Here is a 26,112-nt window from a genome sequence, read left to right as displayed (position 1 = left end):
GTATTGTGGGGTTTTAGGGATGATGATATTATTACTATTTTTTGGTTGTATGTATTTTTATGTTAGGTCTTAACATGCCTTAAAAGGTAAAGGTGAGTGTAGCTGAATTGCAAATTCAGTTTACCACTTGTTTTCTCAATTGAAAGGCAAGAGATCAACTAAGAGATAAAATTAATTGTATAACTAACTGAAAGACAAAGTTTTCAGAAGAGTAGCTTTTTTTTTTTTTTTAAGATTTTATTTATTTATTTGACAGGAAGAGAGAGCAACGTGCTAGAGCAGGAACACAGAATGGAGAGGGGGAAAGGGAGAGGCAGGCTTCCCACTGAGCAGGGAGCCTGTTGTGGGGCTTGATCCCAGCATCCTGGGATCATGAACTGAGCCAAAGGCAGCCACTTAATGAGTGAGCCACCCAGGTGCTCCAGAAGAAATAGCTTTTTTAAAAAATGTTTTTTAAATATTAGAGGTTCAGTTTTTGAAACCACCTTTGACTGCAGTTTTAAGTAGACAGGTTCTTTCCTCATTTTATGAAGCTCTAGTTTTCCCTTACTGTCTTTCAAGAGTGAATAAAGAACCCATATATCAAAACCAATGGAAGAATTTTGTGGACAAGATGAGTGGGAAGATTAGAATGAGGAAGGCAGAAACTGAGAATTAAAGTCAGATGATAGATAAGGATCACGAAATACTGTTTTAATCCACTGTTCTTAAATTTTGGGTAGTTACCTTATCCTTTTGGATTCTGATGAAAGTGAAACAATCTGGCCCCAGAAAGTGCACAACATGCACATTCAGATCTGTACATAATCGTAGGGCATTGCTAAAGCTGAAGAGCATGTAGGGTACCTGATGCCCTGGTCAAGAACACATGGTCTAAATGGCAAACAGGGCTTGAGAGTATGTGACTGGGGAGTTTTGACATTCAAACTGTGACAGTGTTCCCTTCTTAAATACCAGTCTTTAGGACAGCCAAGATTAATTTTTGGTTTTAAACCTCTGGTGTGACAGCTAATAAAGCAAAACAGATTTTAGTTTTAGCTACTGAGAAATTAGAATAATCTGCTTTAAAATTTTTTCTTTTTAAATGCCATAGATAGTTTTTTGCAGTAAGGCAATATGGAATTCAGGTTACCCAAATAAAAATAGCCTCCTAAAAAAAGTTGAACTGGAATATAAACAAATTTCAAATTCACCAACATGTTTGTATATATAGGAACTAAGTAAATGTCTCTTTTGGGAAGTAGGTTTAAAAAAAAAAAAACCAGCTGTTTGTTCTTTCTGCCTTTCCATGAATCTGTTTGTAAATTAAATTTTATCACAAAACAGAGCTTTTAAATGAATTGTATTAATCCTGTAAGTTTAGTCTTGGGCGTTTTTATTTTACTGTTGGTGACGAAGCTGTACTTCGTTGCTGTTCATTTGGCTCAGCACTTAAGTGGAACACTGAGCCAGTGATGCAACTTAATAGGTTATAAATTGTTTCCTTTTAGGCAAATTATGCCGGTTAGACCAATATTTAATGTAATCCAGAATTCTTAGGATTCATTGATTGAATAGATGACCTACTGCTGAATGATTTGGTCATGGAGTCTAGGATTCCTTACATTTTTAAAAATTTTAATTTAATTTAATTAATTTTTTTTAAATTTAAAACTAGTAGAGGAGTCTAGGATTCCTTACATTTTTTTTTTTTTAATTTACTTGATGAAATAAAAGGATTTTGGGGTGACTTGGTGGTTCACTTGGTTAAGCATCTGCCTTGGGCTCAGGTCATGATCCTGGAGTCCTCGGATTGAGCCCCATGTTGGGCTTCCTGCTCGGTGGGGATTCTGTTTCTCCCTGTCCCTCTACTCCTCCCCCATGCTCATGCATGCTTTCTTTCTCTCTCTCTCGCTCACTAACTCTTAATTTGTGCTCTCTCTCTCAAATAAATAAAATCTTTAATTTTTTTTAAAAAAGGATTTTTTCTTCATCCTAGATGGTATTTATAACTTGAAAGCATGTTACACATCATAAGAAATAGAAATCAAAGAAAGAAAGTTTAAAAATGAAATACTTGATGCTTTAAGGTAATGGTGGTTTAATAAGGAATTTTTAGCTTTTAATTTTAGTGACTGAACCAAAAGTGTTTTTGGCAGATGAACAGTCAATGCATTTTTTTTCCTCATAACTTTCCTTGTAGAATTCTGGAATACAAATATGAGGAATAATACAGTAAAATTGTAAATATTCACGTTCAACCATCTTTGTTCAGAGAATAGTAAAATAGTTAAAAGCAATTAAATTTGAATTTAGATCCTCTTTGCTATTATGCTCAGTGAGTTTCTTCTCTATAGCATTTTTGTGCCTCCAATAGGATGAACATGGTTCATGGTTCTAGAGCTAGGTAGATGCTTCTCTCGTGGCATAGCTCCTAGGCACAAGCCAGCTACTTCAACTGTGTTCAGTTGAAAATAGCAAACTGTTCCATACTATAAAAAAAATCCCCGGTTGTGTTGGATTTATTATAAGATAGCGCTATACTTTATGGATGATATAAGGTATGCCCAAGATAATTTTGAATTTATGTGATTTCTGCTTTTAGTGCTCTCTTTGGAATATCTTTGGAATAACCCTGTGAGATTAGAGTCTCCTGAAAAAAGAAGTTTAGCTAATGATTTCACTGTTTTTTTTCCCAGGTGTTCAAAATGGTACCCATAGTTTTATATTTTAGTGTATATTGTTACATTTGAAGGTAATTAACAGTGTTGTAAAAATTAGAGTAATTTTGCCATTTTGGCTAACTTTGTTCTTTTGTTTGTTTTTCTTACAAGGAAACAATTTTAAATGTCAGGGTCAAGTTTCCTGTGTCTTTTATACCTCTTATGTCTATCAAATTAGTGCTGTAGTTTTGGTTTGTTCTTTTCTTCATAGTCAACTTTCTAAAGCATACTCCTATCTTGTCCACTCTTCCTTTTAATTTATATACGAGAGAGGCCTAAAGTTAGAGGTGTAGTTGTGACTATGGAGCAAAGAAAAGCAAACAAATACAATTTAGGAGGGACTAAATATCAATGACTTTCTTCTTTTTAACTAAGTGAGACTTAACTTTTATAACTACATGTGATTTTTCTTTTTTTTTTTTTAAGATTTATTTATATATTTGAGAGAGAGCAAGAGAGCACAAGTGGGAATAGCAAAGGGGGAGAGAATCTGAATCAGACTCCATGCTGAGTGGAGCCCCAGTGTGGGGCTCACAACCCTCAGATCATGATCTAAGCCGAAACGAAGAGTCGGTTGCTTAACCAATGTTGCCATCCAGGCATCCCAGTGATTTATTTTCTTACTCTTTGTTAGATATCTCTTAATTATGTGTGTGTATATATTTATATGTCTATACTTGCCACCCCATCCTCAGTTTCAGAAAGGATTTAACATGACTTGCTTTCCACCTAATTAAAATTATAAAATAGTTGATATATCCAAAAGAATATAATGTAGGGTATACAGCATAATGAAATGAAAACTTGTGCATCTGCTACTCAGTTTAAGATTAGAACATTACTTAACATTTTTATTATAGGGATCCCAGAAAGAAAAGAAAGAGAAAGGGGGACAGAAAATGTATTTGAGTAAATAATAGCTGATGACTCCCCAAATCTGGGAAAAGAAATAGAAATCCAGATCCAGGAGGTACAGAGAGCCCCCAACAAAATCAACACAAGGAGGTCTATATCAAGACACATAGTAATTAAAATGGCAGTAAGTAGTGATAAGGGGAGAATTTTAAAAGCAGGAAGAGAAAACACACCCAGGTAAAAGGGAAACTGTATAAGGCCTTCAGCTGATTTTTCATCAGAAGCTTTGCAGAGCAGAAGAGAATGGCATGATATATTCAAAGTGCTGAAAGGAAAAAAACAGCCAGTGGAACAGAATAGAGAATCCAGAAATGGACCTTCACCTCTGTATAGGGTCAACTAATCTTCGACAAAGCTGGAAAGACTATAGAATGGAAAAAGGACAGTCTAGGGGCACCTGGGTGGCTCAGGGATTAGGCCTCTGCCTTTGGCTCAGGTCATGATCTCAGAGTCCTGGGGTCCAGCCCCATGTCGAGCTCTCTGCTCAGCAGGGAGCCTGCTTTCCCCCCCTCTCTGCCTGCCTCTCTGCCAACTTGTGATCTCTCTCTCTCTGTCAAATAAATAAATAAATAAATAAATCTTTTAAAAAGAAAAAGGACAGTCTCTTCAACAACTGGTGCTGGGAAAATTGGATATGAATGAAACTGTACCATTTTCTTAAACCATACACAAATATGAACTCAGAATAGATGAAAGACCTAAATGTGAGACAGGAATCCATCAAAATCCTAGAGGAGAACACAGGCAGCAACCTCTTCAACCTCAGCTACAGAAGCTTCTTGCCAGACTAGTCTCCAAAGTCAAGGGAAACCAAGCAAAAATGAACTCTTGAGACTTCATCAAGATAAAAAGCTTCTGCACAGGAAAGGAAACAGTCAACAAAACTAAAAGTCAACCTATTAAATGGGTAAAGATATTTGCAAATGATATATCAGATGAAGGACTAGTATCAGGGGCACCTGGGTGGCTTTGTTGCTTGAGCATGTGCCTTTGGCTCAGGTTGTGATGCCAGGGTCCTGGGATTGATCCCTGCATGGGGCTCCCTGCTTGTGGAGAGCCTGCTTCTCCTCCTCCCACTCATGTGTGCGTGCTCTCTCTTTCTCTCTCTCTATCAAATAAATAAATCTTTAATAAAAGGGGGGCTAGTATCCAAGATGTATAAAGAACTTATGAAGCTCAACACCTAAAAAACAAATAATCCAGTCAGGAAATGGGCAGAAGACATGAACAGGCATTTCTCCTCTGTCTCCTCGTATGTCTATGAACAGACATACAAATGACCAACAGACACATTAAAAAATGCTCAGCATCTCTTGGCATCAGGGAAATACAAATCAAACCATAATGAGACACCATCTCAGACCAGTCAGAATGACTAAAATTAACAAGTCACGAAGCAACAAATGTTGGCAAGGATGTGGAGAAAGGCGAATCCTCTTATGCTGTTTGTGGGAATACAGACTGGTTTGGCTCCTCTGGAAAACAGTACATTCAGAGGTTCCTCAAAACTTGAAAATAGAGCTCCTTTGTGACCCAGCAATTGTAGTACTAGGTATTTACCCTAGAGATACAAATGTAGTGATCCAGAGGGGCACATGCACCCAGCGTTTATAGCAGTAATGTCCACAATAGCCAAACAATGGAAAGAACCAAGATGTCCATGAACAGATGAATGGATAAAGAAGATGTGTTATACACACACACATGCACACACGTACACACTCACTCACACAATGGAATATTACTCAGCCATCAGAAAGGACAAATAATTACCATTTACATTGATGTGGATGGAACTGCTGGAGGTACTACACTGAGCAAAACAAGTCAGTCAGAGAAAGACAATTACATGGTTTCACTCATGTGGAATATAAGAAACAATGCAGAGGATCATAGGGGAAAGGAGGAAAAACTGAAAGGGATGTCATCAGGGAGGGAGACAAACCATGAGAGACTCATAACTACAGAAAACAAACTGAGGGTGACTGGAGTGGGAGTGGGTGGGGGAATGGGGTAATTGGGCGATGGGCATGAAGGAGGGCACATGATGTGATGAACACTGGGTGTTATATGCAACTGATGAGTTATTAAAGTCTACATCTAAAACAATGATTTACTATATACTGGTTAATTGAATTTAAATTAAAAAACAAACAAACAAACAGCAAAGAACACTCTTTCTAGCAAGGCTATCATTCAGAAAGAGTGAGTTTCCCAAACAAAAGTTAAAGGAATCCATGATCACTAAACCAGCCCTACAAGAATTATTAAATGGGAATCTTTAAGTGGAAAGGAGAGACCATAAACAGGATTAAGAAAAGTAGGAATCACCAAAGCAGTGATATTAAGTATATCTATAAAAATCAGTCAAGGAATTCACAAAATAAAAGGATGTAAAGTATGACACCATTTACCTAAAGCATGGTGGGTGGTGGGTAGTAAAGAATGGGTTTAAACTTAAGTGACCGTCAACTTCATATAGACTGCTATGTGCCTAAGAGGTTATATACAAACCTAATGGTTATAAAGAGAAAAGAATCTAAGTATATAGTTAAAGAAAGCCAGCAAATCATAAGAGAGCAAGAGAAGAAAGGAACAGAGAAGAACTACAAAAGGAACCATAAAATAAGTAACAAAATGTCAATAAGTACATAGCTACCAATAATTACTTGGAATTAAAAGGGACTACACACTCAAAGACATAGGGTGACAGAATGCACAAAAAAGCAAGACCCAATTATATGCTGCCTATAGGAGACTCATTTCAGATGTAAAGAACACATGCAAATTAGAAGGAAAGAGATGGGAAAGAGTATGTCATGAAAACAGAAATGAAAAGGAAGCCAGGGTAGCAATATTTATATTGGACAAAATAGACTTTAACACAAAGAATGTAACAAAAGACAAGGAAGGACACTACATAAGCATAAAAGGAATAATCCAGGAAGAAGATATAACAATTGTAAGTATTTATGATGAGAGCACTCAGATACATAAAGCTAATAGCAAATATAAAGGAAGTAATCAATAGTCATATGGTAATAGGGGACTTTAACACCCAACTTTCATCAATGGATAGGTCATCCAATCAGAAAATCAATAAGGGGGACGCTTGGGTGGCTCAGTGGATTAATGCCTCTGCCTTCAGCTCGGGTCATGATCCCAGGTCCTGGGATCGAGCCCCACATCGGGCTTTCTGCCCTCTCACTCCGCCTGCCTCTCTGCCTACTTGTGATCTCTCTCTCTGTCAAATAAATAAATAAAATATTAAAAAAAAAGAAAAGAAAAGAAAGAAAATCAATAAGGAAATTGTGGCTTGAATGACACATTGGACCAGATAGAACTGACAGATATTTTCAGAACATTCTATCCTAAAAGAACAGAATATACATGTTTTGAAGTGCACATACATGGAACATTCTACAGAATATTTCACATAGTAGGCCATAAAACAAGTCTGAATAAATTGAAAAAGCTGAAGTCATACTAGGCATCTTTTCTGACCACAGTGCTATGAAACTAGAAATCAACCACCAAAAATAAATAAATAAATACAAATATCTGGAAAACTACAGATGCGTGGAGGTTAAATAACATGCTACTAAACACTGAATGGGTTAACCAGGAAGTCAGGGAGGAAATGACAAATACATGGAGATAAATGAAAACAAAAACACAATGGTCAAAAATCTTTGCAACACAGCAAAAGTTGTTTTAAGAGGGAAGTTTATAGGAATATAGGCCTACCTCAAGAAGCAAGAAGAATTTCAAACAACCTAACCTTATACCTTAAAGAGCTAGAAAAAGAACAAATGAAACTCAAAGCCAGTAGAAGGAAGGAAATAATAAAGATTAGAGCAGAAATGAACGAAATAGAAACTTAAAAAAACAAAAAACAAACAAACAAACCAGAGCAGATTAAGGAAACCAGGAGCTGGTTCTTCAGAAAGATCAACAAAATTTATAAACCTTCAGCCAGACTCACCAAAAAGTGGGGCAGGACTTAAACAAAATCAGAAATTGAAGAGGAGAAATAACAGTAATACAGAAATACAAAGGACTATAAGAGAATATTCTGAAAAATTATATGCAAACCAATTGGAAGTCTAGAAGAAGTGGATAAATTCCTAGATACATATAACCTCCCAATACTGAATCAGGAAGAAATAGAAAGTTTGAACAGATCAATTACCAGGAATGAAATTGAATCAGTAATAAAATACTCCCAAGGAAAAAAAAGTCTTAGGACCAGACAACTTCACAGGTGAATTCTACTAAACAGTTAAAGAATTACTACCTATTCTTCTTAAACTATTCCACAACACAGAAGAGGAGGGAAAGCTTCCAGATTCATTCTATGAAGCCAATATTATTGATACCAAAACCAGATAAAGACACTACCAAAAAAAAAAGGTGGGGGGAGAACTACAGGCCAGTATCTCTCATGAACACAGATGCAATAATCCTCAACAAAATCCAACAGTACGTGAAAAAAAATCATTCACCATGATCAAGTGGGATTTATTCCTGGGATGCAGGAGTGCTTCAGTATCTGCAAATCAATCAACATGATACTTCACATCAACAAGAGAAAGGATAAAAAAAACCATGATCATTTCAATAGATGCAGAAAAAGCATTTGACAAAGCACACCATCCATTCATGACAAAAACCCTCAATAAAGCAGGTTTAGAGGGAACATACCTCAGTATATAAGAGGCCATATATAGCTAAAACCAAGATCTGGCATCCTACTCTGTGGTGAAAAACTGAGAGCTTTTCCCTTAAGATCAGGAGGAACAAGACAAGGTTGTCCACTCTTACCACTTTTTTTCAACATAGTATTGGAAGTCCCAGCCACAACAACGAGTCAAGAAGAAGAAATAAAAGGCATCCACATTGGTAAGGAAGAGGTAAAACTTTCACTCTTTGCAGATGACGTGATTCTATGTCTAGAAAACCATAAAGATTCCACCAAAAAACTACTAGAAGTGATAAACGAATTCGGTAAGGTAATGGGATACAAAATCAATATACAGAAGTCCTCTGCATATCTATGCACTAATAATGAAGCAGCAGAAAGAGAGAATAAGAAAACAGTCCCATTTAGAATTATACCAAAAATAATAAAATACCTAGAAATAAGTTAACCAAGGAGGTGAAAGATGGGTACTCTGAAAACTATAATACACCCATGAAAGAAACTGAAGATGACACAATGCAATAGATAGACATTCCATGCTTATAGAGTAGAAGAACAAATATTGCTAAAATGGCCGTACTACCTAAAGCAACATACAGATTTGATGCAATCCCTATCAAAATAGCAACAGCATTTTTCACAGAACTAGAACAAATAATCCTAAAATTTGTATGGAACCACAAAAGACCCTGAATAGCCAAAGCAGCCTCGAAGAGGAAGAACAAAACTGGAAGTAGCACAAACCCAGAATTCCAAGATATGCTGCAAAGCTGTCTTAATAAAAATGGTATTGTCTGGCACAAAAGTGAGACACATAGATCAGTGGAACAGAATAGAAAATCCATGGGGAGCTAGCTGAGTGGCTCAGTCAGTTGAGTATCTGACTCTTGATAGAGGCTCAGGTCTTGATCTTGGGGTCCTGGGATTGAGCCCCACGTCAGGCTCTATGCTCAGCAGGGAGTCTGCTTAAGGATTTTCTCCTCCTTCTGTCCCTCCTCCCACTCGTGCACACACACACGTTCTTTCTCTCAAATAAATCTCTTAAAAAAAAACAAAAACATATATAGGGACACCTGGGTGGCTTAGTTGGTTAAGCTGCTGCCTTTGGCTCAGGTCATGATCCCAGGGTCCTGGGATCAAGTCCCGTATCAGGCTTCTTGCTCAGCAGGGACCCTGCTGCTCTCTCCGCCTCTGCCTGTCACTCTGCCTGCTTGTGTGTGTGTGTGCGCTCTCTCTCTGACAAATAAATAAATAAAACATTTAAAAAATAAATGTACATAATTCAATACTCCAAAAAACAAATAATCCAATTAAAAATGGACAGAAGACATAAACAGACATTTCTTCGTCGAAGATACACAGATGGCCAACAAATGCAGGAAAGGATGATCAGTGTCACTCATCATGAGGGAAATGCAAATCAAAAATCACAAATATGGAATTGGAAGGGGAGGTGAACCATGAGAGACTACGGACTCTGAAAAACAATCTGAGGGGTTTGAAGTGGCGGGGGGGTGGGAGGTTGGGGTACCAGGTGGTGGGTATTATAGAGGGCACGGCTTGCATGGAGCACTGGGTGTGGTGAAAAAAATAATGAATAATGTTTTTCTGAAAATAAATAAATTGGAAAAAAACTCACAAATATGAGATCACCTCACACCTGTCAGACTGGTTAAAATCAACAACACAAGGAACAACAGTGTTGGCAGGGATGTGGGGAAAAGAGAACCCTTTTGCAGTGTTGATGGGAATGTGAACTGGTGTAGCCACTTTGGAAAACAGTATGGAAGTTCCTCAGAAAGTTAAAAATAGAATTACCCGGTGATCCAGCAATTGGACTGTTAGGTACTTACTACCTAAAGAATATAAAAACACTAATTCAGAAGGATACATTCAGCCTTGTCTTTATTGCAGCATTATCTACAATAAAATTATGGAAGCAGCGCAAGTGTCCATCGATAGATGAATGGAATAAGCTGTATGTTTTCTACAAGGGAATATTACTCAGCCAGGAAAACAAATGGAATCTTGTCATTTGCAACAACATGGATGGATCTAGAGGGTATAAAGCTAAGTGAAATAAGTCCATCAGAGAAAGACAAATACCATATGATCTCACTCGTGGAATTTAAGAAATGAAAGAAATGAACATATTAAAAAAGAGATAAGGGGCACCTGGCTGGCTGAGTGGGTTAAGGCCTCTGCCTTCGGCTCGGGTCATGGTCCCGGGGTCCTGGGATCAAGTCCCGCATCGGGCTCTCTGCTCAGCATAGAGTCTGCTTCCTCCTCTCTCTGCTTGCCTCTCTGCCTACTTGTGATCTCTGTCGAATAAATAAATAAAATCTTTTTTAAAAATTTTTTTAAAAAAGAAGATGAAAACACAGATAGATTTCTCTATAGAGATCAAGCTGATGGTTACCAGAGGGAAGATAGTTGGGGAGATGGGTGAAATAGGAGAAGGGGATTAAGAGTATACTTATCATGATAAGAACTGAGTCATGTGTAGAACTGTTGAATCACTATATTGTAACACCAGAAACTCATATAAGACTGTATGTTAACTATTACTGGAATTAAGGGGAAAAAAAGAATTAGAACATTATTGAAACTTTGAAGTCCCATGTGAACCTTTCTCAATTATGTTGTTCCCCTTTCTTTTCCCTCAGTAACACTGCCCCTAATTATGTTTGTATTTTCTTTATTGTTTTGGTAATTATGTATGTATCCCTAGGTGTTGTTTAGTTCTGCATATTTTTTAGAGACCATGTAATATCAGGGATCTAAGAGCACAGTCTCATGACAGGTGGTTATGCCATCATGTGATTAGGGCATATTACTTCTCCATGCCTGTTTCTTTCTGTATGAAATAGAGATTAAAAGTAGAATTTACCTGGGGCACCTGGATGGCTCAGTCAAGTGTCCAACTCTTGGGTTTTGGCTCAGGTCATGATCTCAGGGTTGTGGGATCCAACCCCATGTCGGGCTCTGTGCTCAGGAGGGAGTCTGCTTGTCCCTCAGCCTCTGCCTCTGCCTCTCCCATCTCTCTCTCTCTGTATCTCTATTTCTGTCTGTCTCTCTGTCTAAAATAAATAAATAAATAAAATTTTAAAAAATAAAATTTACCTGATAGGGCTGATACAAGGATTAAAGTAGTCATTGTATGCAAAGTGCATAGTGTACAGTGCCTATCACAGAGGCAGTATTGCCTGAGTGTTAGTTGTTAGTATCTATATAAAGGAATCATAACATAAGCAGCTTGCTTCCCTTCTTCAACATTGTGAGAGACATCCATGATACATGCTGTAAATCATTCATTTTTACTTCTTTTTCTCTTAATTATTTTTAAAAAAGATTTTTAAAAGATTATTTATTTGACACAGAGAAAGAGACAGAACAAGCAGGAGGAAGGCAGAGAGAAGGGGAAAAGCAGACTCCCCGTTGAGCAGGGAGCCTGACTCCAGGCTCAGTCCCAGGACCCTGGGATCATTACCTAGTTGAAGGCAGACCCTTAACCGACTGAGCCACCCAGATACCCTTGAGATTTATTTTTTATTGAGGTATCATTTTTACTTCTGGTTAGTATTTCATTGTGTGAATATTCTGTATTTCTTACGTGAATGTATAATTAGATTCCAGTATTGCTGTTCTTTTACTGTTCTTTTAACCATAAACAATGCTACACAGATATGTTGTATGTCTTTCTGTGTATATGTCTAAGAGTTTCTCAGGGATGTGTACCTAGAAGTGAAATTGCTGAGTTGTGAGGGTATGTGTGTCTTCAACTTGCCTGTACAATGCCAAATTACTTTTCAAAATGGTTGCCCCAGTTTATGCTCCTATTAAGGGAATAAGAACGAATGCCTGTCACCTAATATCTTACTGTTAAATTCTTTAATATTTGCTAAACTGAAAGCGGTAAGATGACATTAGGTGTTTTAATTGGCATCTTCCTGATTACTGCGGAGGTTGGGCATTTTCTTCATGTATTCATTGGTCATTTCTGTAACTTTGTATGTAAAATACAGTACATTTTGCTCATTTTCCATTTATACTCTATTTTAAACTGATAATTTGATTTTGCTTATTTTTTAGAAGTCTTTAAATATCAGGATACTAATAATTTGTTTATATATGGCAAATATTCTTCTAATTTGTGGCATGTCTCTCATTTTCAGGTGGATGATCTTTTGTAAACATTTACAGATTAGAGGAAATTCTTTTGTTAGGTTAGTGTCTTATTTGGGATATATGTATAAAATGTAGTTTCCAGAATCCTTAGTCCATACTTTAAAAAAGTGAGGCTTTTGCAGTCTTACTGTTTAGTTCATTCCAATGTAAATAACCATTATAGAAAAACTCTTGCATTATTATAGTTAGTGCTCAATATCTTTTTTATTTTATTTATTTCAATAGCTTTATTAAAACTTTTTTATATTAAAATAATCCAATTGTATAACCATAAAGCTAACTACATGTATGCCATGTTGATAAACCATTGCTAGAAATTATACCTTTTGTCCATTAATTCTTGGTCTTTTAAATTTTATTACATTTTTCCAATAGATAAGACCATTTCCAGCTTGTGGCTTACCATGTGAAACAATTATTGTTCCTTGTTGTATATTAGAGAATTTTGTTTGTTTTAAGATGTAATAGTGTTGTGCCTTATATGACTGCACTGGCCATAGAAGATGATTCTTCTAGGAATTTTAAGCTCCTTTGTTGTTGAATATAACAAGTCAGATAAACCTTTGTCAGTTAAGTTTTTCTTAGAAAGCTTTCTTTGATTTGGAGTTTTATTTTTGCAGTTTTTTATTTGTGATGTCTTTAGGAAGCATTTAGGAGCTGATCCTATAATTAATTTGTCTCTTCCTTTAATGCGATCTTCCCATGGTTAGGGACAGTTATTTCCTATTTCTTTTCCTTTTTTTTTTTTTAAAGTGGGCTCCATGCCCAGTGGCACCCAGCGTGGTACTTGAACTCACAACCCTAAGATCAAGACCTGAGGTGAGATTGAGAGTTGGATGCTTCACCAACTAAGTCACCCAGGTGCCCCAGGGACAGTTATCTCAGCTGTCTGTAAGCACATGAAACTCCTACATTGGTACCATTCACACAGTGGATACCTAGTATTTAATATCTCTTCTTGTTCTTTTTTCTTTCCTGTGTAGAGCAAATACCTGTATGTGCATGCGGTCCTTCATATACTCTATACATAGACAGTGTTGAAGAAATTTGTCAAGCATGAGCTTAATTACCATGAAAAGTATGACCGTTCACCTGATTTTTTGATCATTGTAGATAAGATTTCCTGTTTGAAACAGTTGAGCTGTTACTTTGTTTTAGGAAATTTGTCTTTTTTAACATTAATGATGGAATCTCCTATACCTCTCTCCTATTGAAATAGTCTCAATGTGATTTCAATAGATTTTATCAGTGAATAGTGCATTTTCTAGAGCTGTTACAGAAATAAGATTGAGAAACACTTCTACTCTTAACCATCAGGATCCAGTTCACCATCATCTACAGGATTACGTAATAGTAGCCTCTAATTGTCTCCCTGCTTTCATTCTTGTTCTCATCAACCCATTCTTCTTCTTTGTTTTTTAAGTGAACAATTCCATGGTATTTAGCACATTCGCAGTGTCGTACAGCCACCACCTCTATCTAGTTCCAAAACACGTTTTATTCAAGTATAATTAGCATATAGTGTTAGATTAGTTTCAGGTGTACAGTATACTGACTTGGCAGTTCCATATAATACTCATTGCTCATTATGTTAAGTGTGCTCTTTTTTTTTTTTTTTTTTAAGATTTATTTATCTGAGGGAGAGAGAGAGAGAAAAGGAGAGGGAGAGAATCCTAAGCAAATTCCTCACTGACCTCTGAGTCTAAGGCAGGGCTCAGTCCCACCAACCCGAGACTGTGACCTGAGCTGAATCCAAGAATCAGACGTTCAACCTCAACGGACTTAGCGCGTGATAAGTGTATTCTTAATTCCTTTATCTGTTTCACATATCCCCCCACCATCTCCCCTCTGGCAGCCACTGGTTTGTTCTCTGTATTTAAGAGTCTGGGGTTTTTAAAAATTTTTTTATTGGATGTATATGGATGGATTATTAGCCCCAGGAGTACAGGTCTGTGAAATGCCAGGTTTACACACTGTAAACAGAGTCTGGGTTTTTTTTTTTTTTTAAATAAGACATGGTGTATTTCTTTTTTTTTTTTTTTTTTTTTAAAGATTTTATTTATTTATTTGAGAGAGAGAGAGACAGTGAGAGAGAGCACAAGCGAGGAGAAGGTCAGAGAGCGAAGCAGACTCCCCATGGAGCTGGGAGCCTGATGCGGGACTGGATCCCGGGACTCCAGGTGCCCTGTGACTTTAACAACACCTTGGACTAGATAGATCTAACAAATATATTCACAACATACCATGCAAAAGCAGTGGAATACACATTCTTTTCAAGTGCACCTGGGACATTCTCTAGAGCAGATCATGTTAGGCCCCCAAACAAATTTCAACAGATTAACAAAAACTGAAATCCTATCATGCGTCTTTTCTGACCAGAATGGTATGAAACTAGAAATCAATGACCAGAAAAAAAGCTCTGGAAAGAACACAAATAAGGGAAGTCTAAATAACATGCTATAAACAATGAATGGGTCAATCACAAAATTAAAAAGAAAATCTTTAGTCCATTCTTTTTTAAAAATTATTTTTATTAACATATAATGTATTATTTGCCCCCAGGGGTACAGGTAGGTCTGTGAATCATCAGTCTTACACATTTCACAGCACTCGCCATAGCACATACCCACCCCAATGTCCATCACCCAGCCACCCTGTCCATAACCCTCCACCGAACCCCCCAGCAACCCGTAGTTTATTTTGTGAGATTAAGGGTCTTTTATGGTTTGTCTCCTTCCCGATCCCATCTTACTTCATTTTTTTCCTTCCCTACTCCCCACAACCCCCTGCCTTGTAGCAGCCAAACACAAAGCACAAGTTCTATTTAGAACCTTTCAATGGCTTCCTGTTTCTCTCAGAAGAAAAAATCAGTTTAGCCTGCAAGACCCTGTATGACTTCGCCCTGTGCCCATCTGATCTCATCTCTCCTAGTCTGTTGTTTCATTTTGCACTGAACACACTCACTAACTTTCTGTTTGTCAGATACTCTAGGCAAGCCACCCCCTCAAGAAATTGCACTGATTTTCTTTTTCTGGAATTCTCATCCTACTTGTGTGCTCCCTTTTTTACATCCTTCAATTCTTTGCTCATATATATATATATATATTTTTTTTTTTTTTAAAGATTTTATTTATTTATTTGAGAGAAAGACACACACAGTGAGAGAGAGCATGAGGGGGAGGTCAGAGGGAGAAGCAGACTTCCCATGGAGTTGGGAGCCCAATGCGGGACTTGATCCTAGAACTCCAGGATCACGACCTGAGTCGAAGGCAGTGCTTAACCATCTGAGCCACCCTGGTGCCCCATATATTACTTTCTTAAAACTGTATCCCTGCCTCCAGCGCTTCTAATTCCCCTCTTAACCCTGTTCATCTTTTTCTGCATAACATTTAGCATTTTCTCACATACAAGTCAGTGGTGTGCTACTAAGTGTTCCACTACTAGTTCTCTGAGTGTAGGTCTGATGGTTGATATTTCTGCTTATGGTAATGAGTAAGGGGAAGTGAAACAATGAAGATGTGCATCAGCATTTCACTGATGTGTCAATCGGGTGAGAAACTTCTTTACGGAATTGGATGGATAATAGTTTTCTAGTACTAGAAGAGTATGTTCTCAATTTTTTTTGTGCTATTCATAATGTGATGGTTATAGATAGCACACATTTTTGAATTTAGTCAACATTTTCTCCAGCAGTTTCTTAGATCTAGACCATCAAGAGAGAGACACAGCAAGAGAGGGAACACATGCAGGGGGAGTGGGAGAAGGAGAAGTGGGCTTCCTGCTGAGTAGGGAGCCTGATGTGGGGCTCCATCCCAGGACCCTGGGATCATGACCTGAGCCAAAGGCAGATGCTTAATGACTGAGCCACACAGGCATCCCCAAAAGTAAGTTTCATTATCATACGATGGTGTAGAATTTTAGTTGAAAGAAGACAAAAGTAAAATATTAAAATTAGAAAATATAGTGTGAAGAAACAAAGAGAAATGAAAAGGCCACATCATATTTGAAAGGCTTGATTTTCATAGGATTTTATAGGGAGGTGGGAAATGAGGCCAGAAGAAGGTTGGGTTCAGATTGTAGAGGCTCTTGAATGCCAGAGTCACAAATTGAATTGTAGAATCTTCCAACAGTTTTTGAACAGGATCAAGGATGAGTTTTAAGGATACTGATCTGGCACAACCATGTAGGAAAATTAGAGGAAAAAGAGCTTAGAGTCCAGGGGTTGTTGCAGAAGTTCATGGATGAAGTGATGTTTGTTTGTTTGTTTGTTTAACAGGGCTGTTAGGAATAGAAAGGGATGACTGAATACTAGAGATACTGAGCTACTGATACTATCATCCAGTGGCATCAATAGATGGACTGGGTATAGAAGACTTATGGAAAAGTGTCAGAGATGAACCTAGAGTTTGTCGTCATTTTAAAGCTTTGAGGGATGTAAAAATGCTATGTAGAAGTAGGAAAATAAGGAAGAGGAAGAGCTTGTTTGAAAGGAAGGTAAATTTGATTTAGAGACATCTTGAGTTGGAGTTGAAAGTATAAGACTGGAATTCATACAAAAAGCATCAGGGCTAGATCTTAACTCTCTGGAAAAATATATATATATATACACACACGTGCACACACATATATATATTATGTAGGAAAAAATACGCTTAAACTTAGTTGACTTTAACTCTTTTAAAAAAATTTCAATTCAGTATATAATCTTTGAATTCAAAGAAGGAAAGATATAGCTGTAAAGTTAAATATTGATAGGGACATTTAAATTTTGCTAATAAGGTCAGTTACATGGCTTTTTGAATATTATCTAACTGCATTTCTTAGAAAAACTCCATGTGGTCTTGATGTATTATCCTTTTAATGTTTGGTTTGATTTGCTAAATTTTTGTTTAGAATTGTTGCATGTATACTCGTGAAAGATACTTGTTTCTAGCTTACTTTTAAAATAATGTTTTTGTTTGGTTTGGGTATCAGAGTAATGTTAGCCTGATAGAGGAATTTAAAAATATTCCTTCTTCAACTTTTTGGGAAGAGTTTGTATAGAATTGGTATTTCTTAGATGTTTAGGAGAATTCAGCAATGAATGCATTTAGTCTAGGAGTTGTCTTTGTGGAAAGATTTTTAACTATAAATTCAATTTCATTAATAGGTTAGGTGTAGGTGTTTAGGTTATCCGTTTCTTCTTGAGTAAGCTATGGTAGTTTGGGTCTTGGAAAGCATTTTTCCATGCTGTCCATAAGTTTATTAGCATAAACTTGTTCATAATATTCCTTTATTATCCTTTTAAATATCTCTGGAATCTATAGTGGTGATACATCTTTCATTCTTGATATCGCTCATTTGTGTCTTTCCCCCATTAGTGCGGCTACAGGTTTATCAGTTTTATTAATCTTCAGAAAGAATCAGCTTTTGGTTTCTTTTTCTTGGTCTTTGTTTTCCTACTTTACTGCTTTCTGTTCTGATCTCTACTAGTTCCTTTTTTTCTGCTTACTTTGTATTTCTTTGCCCCTTTAGTTTCTATAGGTGGAAGCTGAGAACATGGATTTAAGTAAGATCTTTTTTAAAAAAAAATACGGACATTTAGTGCAGAGTTTCACAGTAGTGGCACTATTGACATTTTAAGCTGAATAATGTTTTGTTGAGAGGGCTGTCCTGTACATTATAGGACATGTAGGAGTATCCCTGGTCAATACCCACTAAATGCCAATAGCACCCCCTGGCAACAACCAGTAATAATACGAGATATTGCCAAATGTGTCCTTATGGGCAATGATTGTCTCTGATTGAGAACCACTGGTTTAGTGTTGTAAATTTCTAGGTAGTGCTTTTGTGGCATCCTGTAAATTTTTATATGTTGTGTTTTCATTTAGTTCAAAATACTTTCTGAATTCCCTTTTGATTTGTACTTTTACCCATGGGCTATTTTGAAGTGTAGTTTCCAAATATTTGGTGATTTAATTCTTTTGTGGTCAGAGATCATACTTTGTATGATTTGAACCCTTTTGAATTTGCAGCTTGTTTTATGGCCCAGAATGTGGTCTGTGTTTGTAAACATTCCATATGCACTTGAGAAGAATGTGTATTTCTGTTACCATTGAAGAGAAGAATTCTATAAGTGTCAGTCAGGTCATGTTGATTGATACTCTTGTTCAAGTTTTGCTGTTTACATTGTTGCTGGTTTTTGCTTATTCTGCTGATATTTCTATTGATTATTGGGAAGGGAATATATAGCCATTCCAGCTTTATTTTGACTGGTATTAATGTGGTGTACTGTCTTCTGTCCTTTTACTTTCAGCCTGTTTGTGTCTTTATGTTTAAAGTGAGTTAATTATAGGCAGCATATGATTGGATCTTGCTGTTTTATTCATTCTTTTCTTTTCTTTTTTTTAAAGATTTATTTATTTATTTATTTGACAGACAGAGATCATAAGTAGGCAGAGACTCAGGCAGAGAGAGAGGAAGGGAAGCAGGCTCCCTGCCCAGCAGAGAGCCCGATGTGAGGCTTGATCCCAGGACCCTGGTATCATGACCTGAGCCGAAAGCAGAGGCTTTAACCCACTGAGCCCCCCCAGGCGCTCCTGTTTTATTCATTCTTAATGAAGAACTGGTTGGTCTGTTTGACTACTGGGGAGCTAGTGTCACTGCTTAAGGTGCTGTCTCCTCTAACAGGTAATGTTCCTGATCTCATGGAGGAACATGTAGAGATGGGGGCCAACTTGGTGGACAGAATGGAGGGCTACTGCATTTTCCTCCACTAGGGCAACCCTCTGGGGACCCTAAAGGGAGCCAGCAACTGTGCCTGAGAGAGATGGGTCTTTTGGAATCTTGACTTGCACTGTTGCTGACCAATCATAACCTTCAGTGGCCTTAGTACTCTGTTAAACCAGGTGTTAACCTATTAGTTCTTGAGTTGTGGAAGATCCAGCGGTGGATTCTGGGAGAGAAGCTCAGCATAGTGACTGTTTACCATCTAGAATGTATGGCTGTATTAGTACATACCAGCCAGTTAGGTGGTGTGTGCACTTCTGTTTATCATTTTTGAGTATTCTGGGTTTAATTCTAATTACTGCATCCTAACTCCTATTAGGAAAGAGGAGGAAAATAAAGAGATCATCACAGGAAACGTTTTCACCTACAGTGATTGCATATGGTTGCTCTGACCTCTCCCCTGAGCTTCAAGGCTTACACACATCTCTATTTCACAGCCCTATTAACAAGACCCTCAAATTCAACAGTTCAGTTCACTGAGGCCTAAAACTTAGGAGTCACATTTGGATTTCTTTCTCTTCCCCACCTTCTATAGTCAGTCACCAATTCCTGCTGTTGACTTTTCCCACAGAGGGAATCCTGTTGATTCAGCAAAGCTGAGGTTATTAAACTTACTTCAACAAGGGAAAGCACAACTTTGACAGAGTTCTTGGTAGTTAGGGGAAGTTAGGAAAGGGTATTTCTGTGGTTCTGAGATTGGGATTCTTAAGGTTTAAGGCACTTCCTTCAAGATGGGGAACTGGTTGGGATGGGCAAAGTATGTGACATGGTATTTGGAATTAGTGGACATAATAAAAAAAGGCTATAGAAGTAATTTGTTACCCTGTCAGGAGAGCTCTTTGCCCTGATGCACACACTGTTTGCTCAGATAAGCTTATTTGTAAGAATTTCTTGAGGCAAACAGTAAAGCTAATTACTGGTTTAGTCTTACCATCCTGGGCAAAAACAGTTTCCTGGGACACAGTTATATCATATTGACTTAATTCTCTCTGCTACTTTTATTTTTTTTATTTTTTTAAAGATTTTATTTATTTATTTGACAGAGATCACAAGTAGGCAGAGAGGCAGGCAGAGAGAGAGAGGAGGAAGCAGGCTCCCTGCTGAGCAGAGAGCCCGATGCGGGACTCGATCCCAGGACTGAGATCATGACCTGAGCCAAAGGCAGCGGCTTAACCCACTGAGCCACCCAGGCGCCCCTCTCTGCTACTTTTAGTTTTAAGCTTTTCTTTAGTTCCCCCCCCCTCCTTTTTTTTAGTTGCCTTTTTTCTACCTACACCGTTACCACTGCCCTAGTTCAAGCTTTCATTATAACTTGGCTAGATTATTTAAAATGCCTTATAACTCATCTGTAGTCTTTTGTCCTCAGATTTGTTTTCCATATTGTCACCAAAGTAATGTAACTATATTGCAGCTCTGACACTGATGTGTGTAAAAACCTTTTAGTGGCTTCTGGTTGTCTGTAGGATAAAATTGGCACCTGATCTTGTTTGCACTCTTTCTGGATTGCTGTCTGACCTTTGATTTCCTGCATCTATGCATTTGTTGATACTGTCGCCTCCACCTGAAATATCTTTTCCTTCTTACTGTACGTGGCTAATTTTCATTTGTCTTTTAAAAAGTTAAGTTGGTCGATATCTCCTATAGGAAATGTTTTCTGAACCTAGACTGTGCTTCAAGAACATACTATATATAATGCTGTTATTATATTCACCATATTGTGCAGAAATTACCTTTTATGAGGGGAGAGAGCCACCTAAAGACAAGTTGTCTTATTTCTGTATCCTCTAGGATCTGCAATAGGGCTCAGGACATAGTAAGTTCTGTTTTTACTGACCCAAACAACTTGGGTCAGAAAGGGAGGACTTAAGGACTTAAGGGGAGATAAGAGGTGATGATTTAACTTTAAGTTGATGTATTTGAGGCAACACCAATGCACCAAATAGACAAATTTAAATACAAGAGCAAGATTTAGAAGTATTATTGGGAAATCATCACATTGGAGTAATAGTTTGAATTGATTATTTCACCAAGGGTGATAGTGTAAACAGGAAAGTACAGATGGAGGACTGGTATTTGGGAAATTCACTCAGTGGGTGGGAGAGAGTAGAGTAAGCCCTCAGAGGCATCAGTAGCAACAGAGATGAAGAAGATAAGCCAGAGGCATAGAGATATTGGGGTAAGGAGAGGCAAGGAGGAAAGAAGTGTACAGAGGCGAGCTGGAGTCATGGTGTTAAAATTTACAGACCAGGGGGCACCTGGGTGGCTCAGTGGGTTAAGCCTCTGCTTTCGGCTCAGGTCATTATCTCAGGGTCCTGGTATGGAGCCCCACATCAGGCTCTCTGCTCAGTGGAGAGCCTGCTTCCCCCTCTCCCTCTGCCTGCCTCTCTGCCTGCTTGTGATTTATCTTTCTGTGTTAAATAAATAAAATCTTTTAAAAAAAAATATGGAATCCCAATATATGAATCAGTTAAAATGGAGTTTGTATGAAGCTGTGACAGGGACCTGAAGTCCCTCGTATGGGTGTCTAGCCTTCTAACTTCCTTCTCTTTTTCTCCAGCCAGTGGTCCTCCGTGGAAATCCTAGGGCTACTTAAAGCATAGTTTGAAAATAACGGATACGTAATACTCTTTGTGGTAATGCTGATAACCGTATTAGTACTGAAAGTCACAAGATACTTAGATGTTGAGTCAGTTGGCACTTCCACTCTGTTGTCTTATTGGTCAGTAGAATGTACAACAATAAATAGCTGCCCAAAGAACAAGTAAATGTACTAAAATTATTTAGACAGAGGTTGTATGGCTTCCTTTAAGGGAAGTTGTCCAGGTTGTTCCTTTGTCAATGTGATGCTGGACTTCAGTACATCTGTAGTCTCCTTCCAACACCAGTGATTCTCTTTGGTCTTGCATGTCTACATTTATCCTACCTAGTAAATATTATCTAAATATGATGGGGATCTATGTTGTCTTTTATTTCTTCATAGTGTGCCATAAATATGAGAGGTCCTGTGTTAAAATGCGGGGTAGTATTTAAATGAGATACAGTTTACTATTAAGGAAATAGAAAATTGCTGTAAGGTTTGATGAGTACAATAAAAGCAGAAGATATTAACGGAAGTCCTATGAAATGAAAGGATCTAACCCAGACCAGCTAGGAACTTGTTAGAAAAAATGTTAGTTTCCCTGAAGACTCCCAAGTTTACTTGAAAGATGAGTAGACTTTAACCAGAGGCAAATAGGGAAAGGTCTTTCTAGCGAGAGAGGAACATATAAATAGGCTCTGAAGAGGGCATGCCTTGTTTGGAGACCTCTAAGTAGTTTAGTATGGCTGGAGCTTAGCATGTGATTGGGGATTGGTGAATGAAACCAGATGAAAAGGGACTGTGTTTTGCCAAGCTTAGAAATTTGGACTTGACCTTGAAAGTGTTGTGAAGCGAGTGAAGGATTTTAAGTTAAACAATTCCATGGTCAGATTTGTGTTTTAGAAAGCATTTTGGCAGTAGTCAAGAGAACAGATTAGAATGAACCTTTCTTAGAAGCAAAGCAACCATTAAGTAATTGACTTTTGCAGTAATTTACACAAAAATGTCTGAGGATAGTAGAACTGATGTGGGTGGGGGAATGAATTCAAGATATACTAAGGAGGCAAGAGCAGTAGAGTTATTAGAGAAAGAGTGAATTCAGGGATCACTCTTAGTAGGGCTTGTAGGCCCCCTACAAAGAGAAAGAAGTAAGAAGAAAGGAATCTCATTGGCTTTTTGCCCCAAGATTCTTAGAGTGCCAACTTGAGCAAGGATATAGATGCTTTTTTATTTCTTTATATTTGTATTTGCATATGTTTTTCAAATGTATATGAAGAAGTAATAACAGGATGTATTATCAGGGAAGGTTATGGAATTTTTTTTTCAAATCTATTAGATTAAGATAGACTCTTACTTAAGATAGTTTAGGAATGAGTGATCTACTTAAAGGGAAAGGAATGGACTACGTTTTGTCCAGTCATTTGATTATTTCTCTATTTCATATACTTTATAAATCAATTTCGATTTGAGAATAAATTCATTTTTAGAAAATCCGGGGTTTTTTCCTTTCCATTTGTTTGTTAGAATTTTTACCTTTTAAGACGATGTGTGGTAGGATTGTGTTGTCTGTATAAACTAGCTAATTTAGTAATACTTCTTGTGTGACAGTATGCATTTTAAGATACAAAACGATTTTCATCAGAATGCAAACTTTGATTTTTAAGTCTTTGATTGGTGTCCTGTGGGAATTAATGTTTAATCCCTTGCTCTTTAACATTCCTAATAGAGAAGATGTTTCCTGTATATAGCTTTGTCACATCATTCTTAAAAGTTAAGATCTGTCTTGGGCTTGTTGAGGTGGTTAAATCCCCTCAAGGAAGGAATGAACAATGCTGTGCTCCTTAACAGAAAACTAGAGGTATTGGTTTCAGATTTTGAGATCTGCTCTGCTAAGGGACACATTCATTATGTTTATTCATTGGTTCTTGAATGTTCTGTTGTTTCTTACCAGTTAGGTCTTCCTTCCCTGTAGATTTGTGATTTCTTCTATACCTTTGAAAGCATTAGAGAGTTACCTTTTCCAGTAACAAAAAACAAAAATAGACGATAGTTCAATGCCTTTTAATTTACAGTATTAATGGTAAGACTTGTACCTTTATAACTGAAAGCTGTTAGTTCACTTTCATTCTGTAATGATTATAGATATGAAAGTATATTCTGATGTTATATTACTTGCAAGGAATTTTTTCCTTAGAATAAATTAATCCTAGTAGAACTTTTTCTTCTTTATGTTTATGTTTGTGTTTATTTTTTTAAAGATTTGTTTATTTACTTACTTACTTATTTGAGAGAGCAAGTGAGCACAAGCCAGGGGAGAGGCAGAAGGAGAAGTAGACACCCTACTGAGCAGGGTACCTGACATGGGGCTGGATCCCAGGACCCTGGGCCAAAGGCAGACACTTAACTGACTGAGCCATCCAGGCGCCCCTCTTCTTTATGTTTAAAAGAAACTTTATTTTCTTCCTTTTTATAAAGATGTTTTATATTCAGGCTATAGTCCCTGGTTTGTTTAATGTTTTCTAATACTAAGCCAAAAGGTCCCTAAATTTTAGTGTTTAGGAATTTTTTTTCCTAAAGTATGAATGTTTTCAGACATTGTCAGCAGTCTGTAATTTGGCTGACATGTACAGATTTCCTTTTTCAGAAATTAGAATGGATTTGAGGGGTAGGTCAGTAGGAACACTCATTGAATTATTACAATTAAAATGCTTGAAAGTTCTTTGAATAAAATCTTTTCCAAAACTTAAAGGTTATTGTAGTTTTATAAGAACTATTATAGTTTTGTGGGGGTTTTTGAAAAATGAAATGATTTATTTGAGTTTAGAGTTAATCTAATAGGAGGGATACTAGTTGTTCATTTTCTGTTAAACCAAAATGTTTCATTTGGGACATTAGTTTTATATCAGCATGGCAATCCAAAATTGAAATGTATGAGAGGTAATAACCTCTTTTTCATATTTCTTTAACTCTGTCTACAGGTTGTGAAAGTTAAAATGAACAAACTACGGCAAAGTTTTAGGAGAAAGAAAGATGTTTATGTTCCAGAGGCCAGTCGTCCACATCAGTGGCAGACAGATGAAGAAGGGGTTCGTACTGGAAAATGTAGCTTCCCAGTTAAGGTAAGAGCTTGTGTTTCTGTAATTCTAGACATGGAAAAGAATTGACAGCCTATTATATGTGAAATCCCATTGATTAGGACCATTAAAAGAAAACCCTATAAAAACTAATCCCTTCATTTGCTGCTTCAAAGTAGAATTAATAAGAAAAATATAATTAGTGTTTTTTTTCTCTTTATCTTTTAAATAAGAATTTCTGATATTTAATCTGGAATCACTACAAATAAGATCACTTCTGATGAGAAACTGATCCTGAAATATCTAAAAATCCCAAATTATCAAGAATCAAATTATTTTGAGTAATAGGCTTACTAAGTGGTAGGGCAGAGGGAGCAGGAATCTGTTTTCTTAAATACAGGCCTGGTATGTTTTAGAAAATCTTAATAGAGTTAAAAGGGATTTTCTCTCTAATCTTTTAACTGTTTGCTGTACAGAGGGCATTTAAACTAATGCCTTCATTTGTCAGATCAGAAAATGGAAGCTCAAGTTAAGAACCATAGTGAAGATGTAAAGAAGGGGGTGCCATGTAGGTGTTTTTTCTTGCTACTACTTGACACTCTGGAGAAAAGGGGTAACATTTAAAGTCACAAAAGAAATGTACATGCTACACTGTTCAGTGAGAAGAAGCAATTTATAAATATACAAGCATTCTATGAGATGTGTTAAGTATGGGCGCAAAAACATACAAGGTACTAGACCAAAATGTTAATGTCTTCAAGAAGAAATATACTCTAATATAAAATGTTAACATTTTTCCCTACTTTCTACATATTCTTATGTATGAGTATTCTTACTGTGATTTTTCTCCTTGTACTGCCTCAGAAAGGGAAAAGTTTTGTATGACAGGAATAGTGATTTGTAGAATCTACAGGTTAAATAAATACATGTTTTTTTTTTAAGATTTATTTATTTATGAGAGAACATGAGTGCATGTGCACGTGGAAGGGCAGAGGGAGAGAGAGAATTTCAAGCACATTCCCTGCTGATCAAGGAGCCCAACACAGGGGCTCAATCCCATAACCATGGGATCATGGCCTGAGCCAGAACCAAGATTCAGATGCCCATCCAGCTGCACCACCCAGTGCTACATGAATACATGGTTTTTAAAATACACAAATTTAGGGGCACCTGGGTGGCTCAGTG

The 26,112-nt window shown here is 37.1% G+C and overlaps 1 protein-coding gene across 7 annotated transcripts in view; it reads left to right on the top strand.

The window, feature by feature from the left end:
• Positions 1-26,112, top strand: part of NUMB (NUMB endocytic adaptor protein) — a 191,448-nt gene that overhangs the window by 96,922 nt on the left and 68,414 nt on the right. For 6 of the 7 annotated variants that reach the window (XM_044232046.1, XM_044232051.1, XM_044232049.1 and 3 more), the window contains one exon: positions 24,832-24,972. In XM_044232046.1, coding sequence (XP_044087981.1) covers positions 24,847-24,972 — 126 coding nt within the window. In that variant the 5' untranslated portion in view covers positions 24,832-24,846. Of the gene's footprint in view, positions 1-16,369; positions 16,392-24,831; positions 24,973-26,112 lie in introns of those variants that run through there. The other variant, XM_044232047.1, reaches the window with a different exon arrangement.

This window comes from Neovison vison, chromosome 13, assembly GCF_020171115.1.
Source record: "Neovison vison isolate M4711 chromosome 13, ASM_NN_V1, whole genome shotgun sequence".
NCBI lineage: Eukaryota > Metazoa > Chordata > Mammalia > Carnivora > Mustelidae > Neogale > Neogale vison.
Note: the sequence above shows the minus strand (reverse complement) of the source record. Positions and strands in the feature narration are given on the sequence as shown.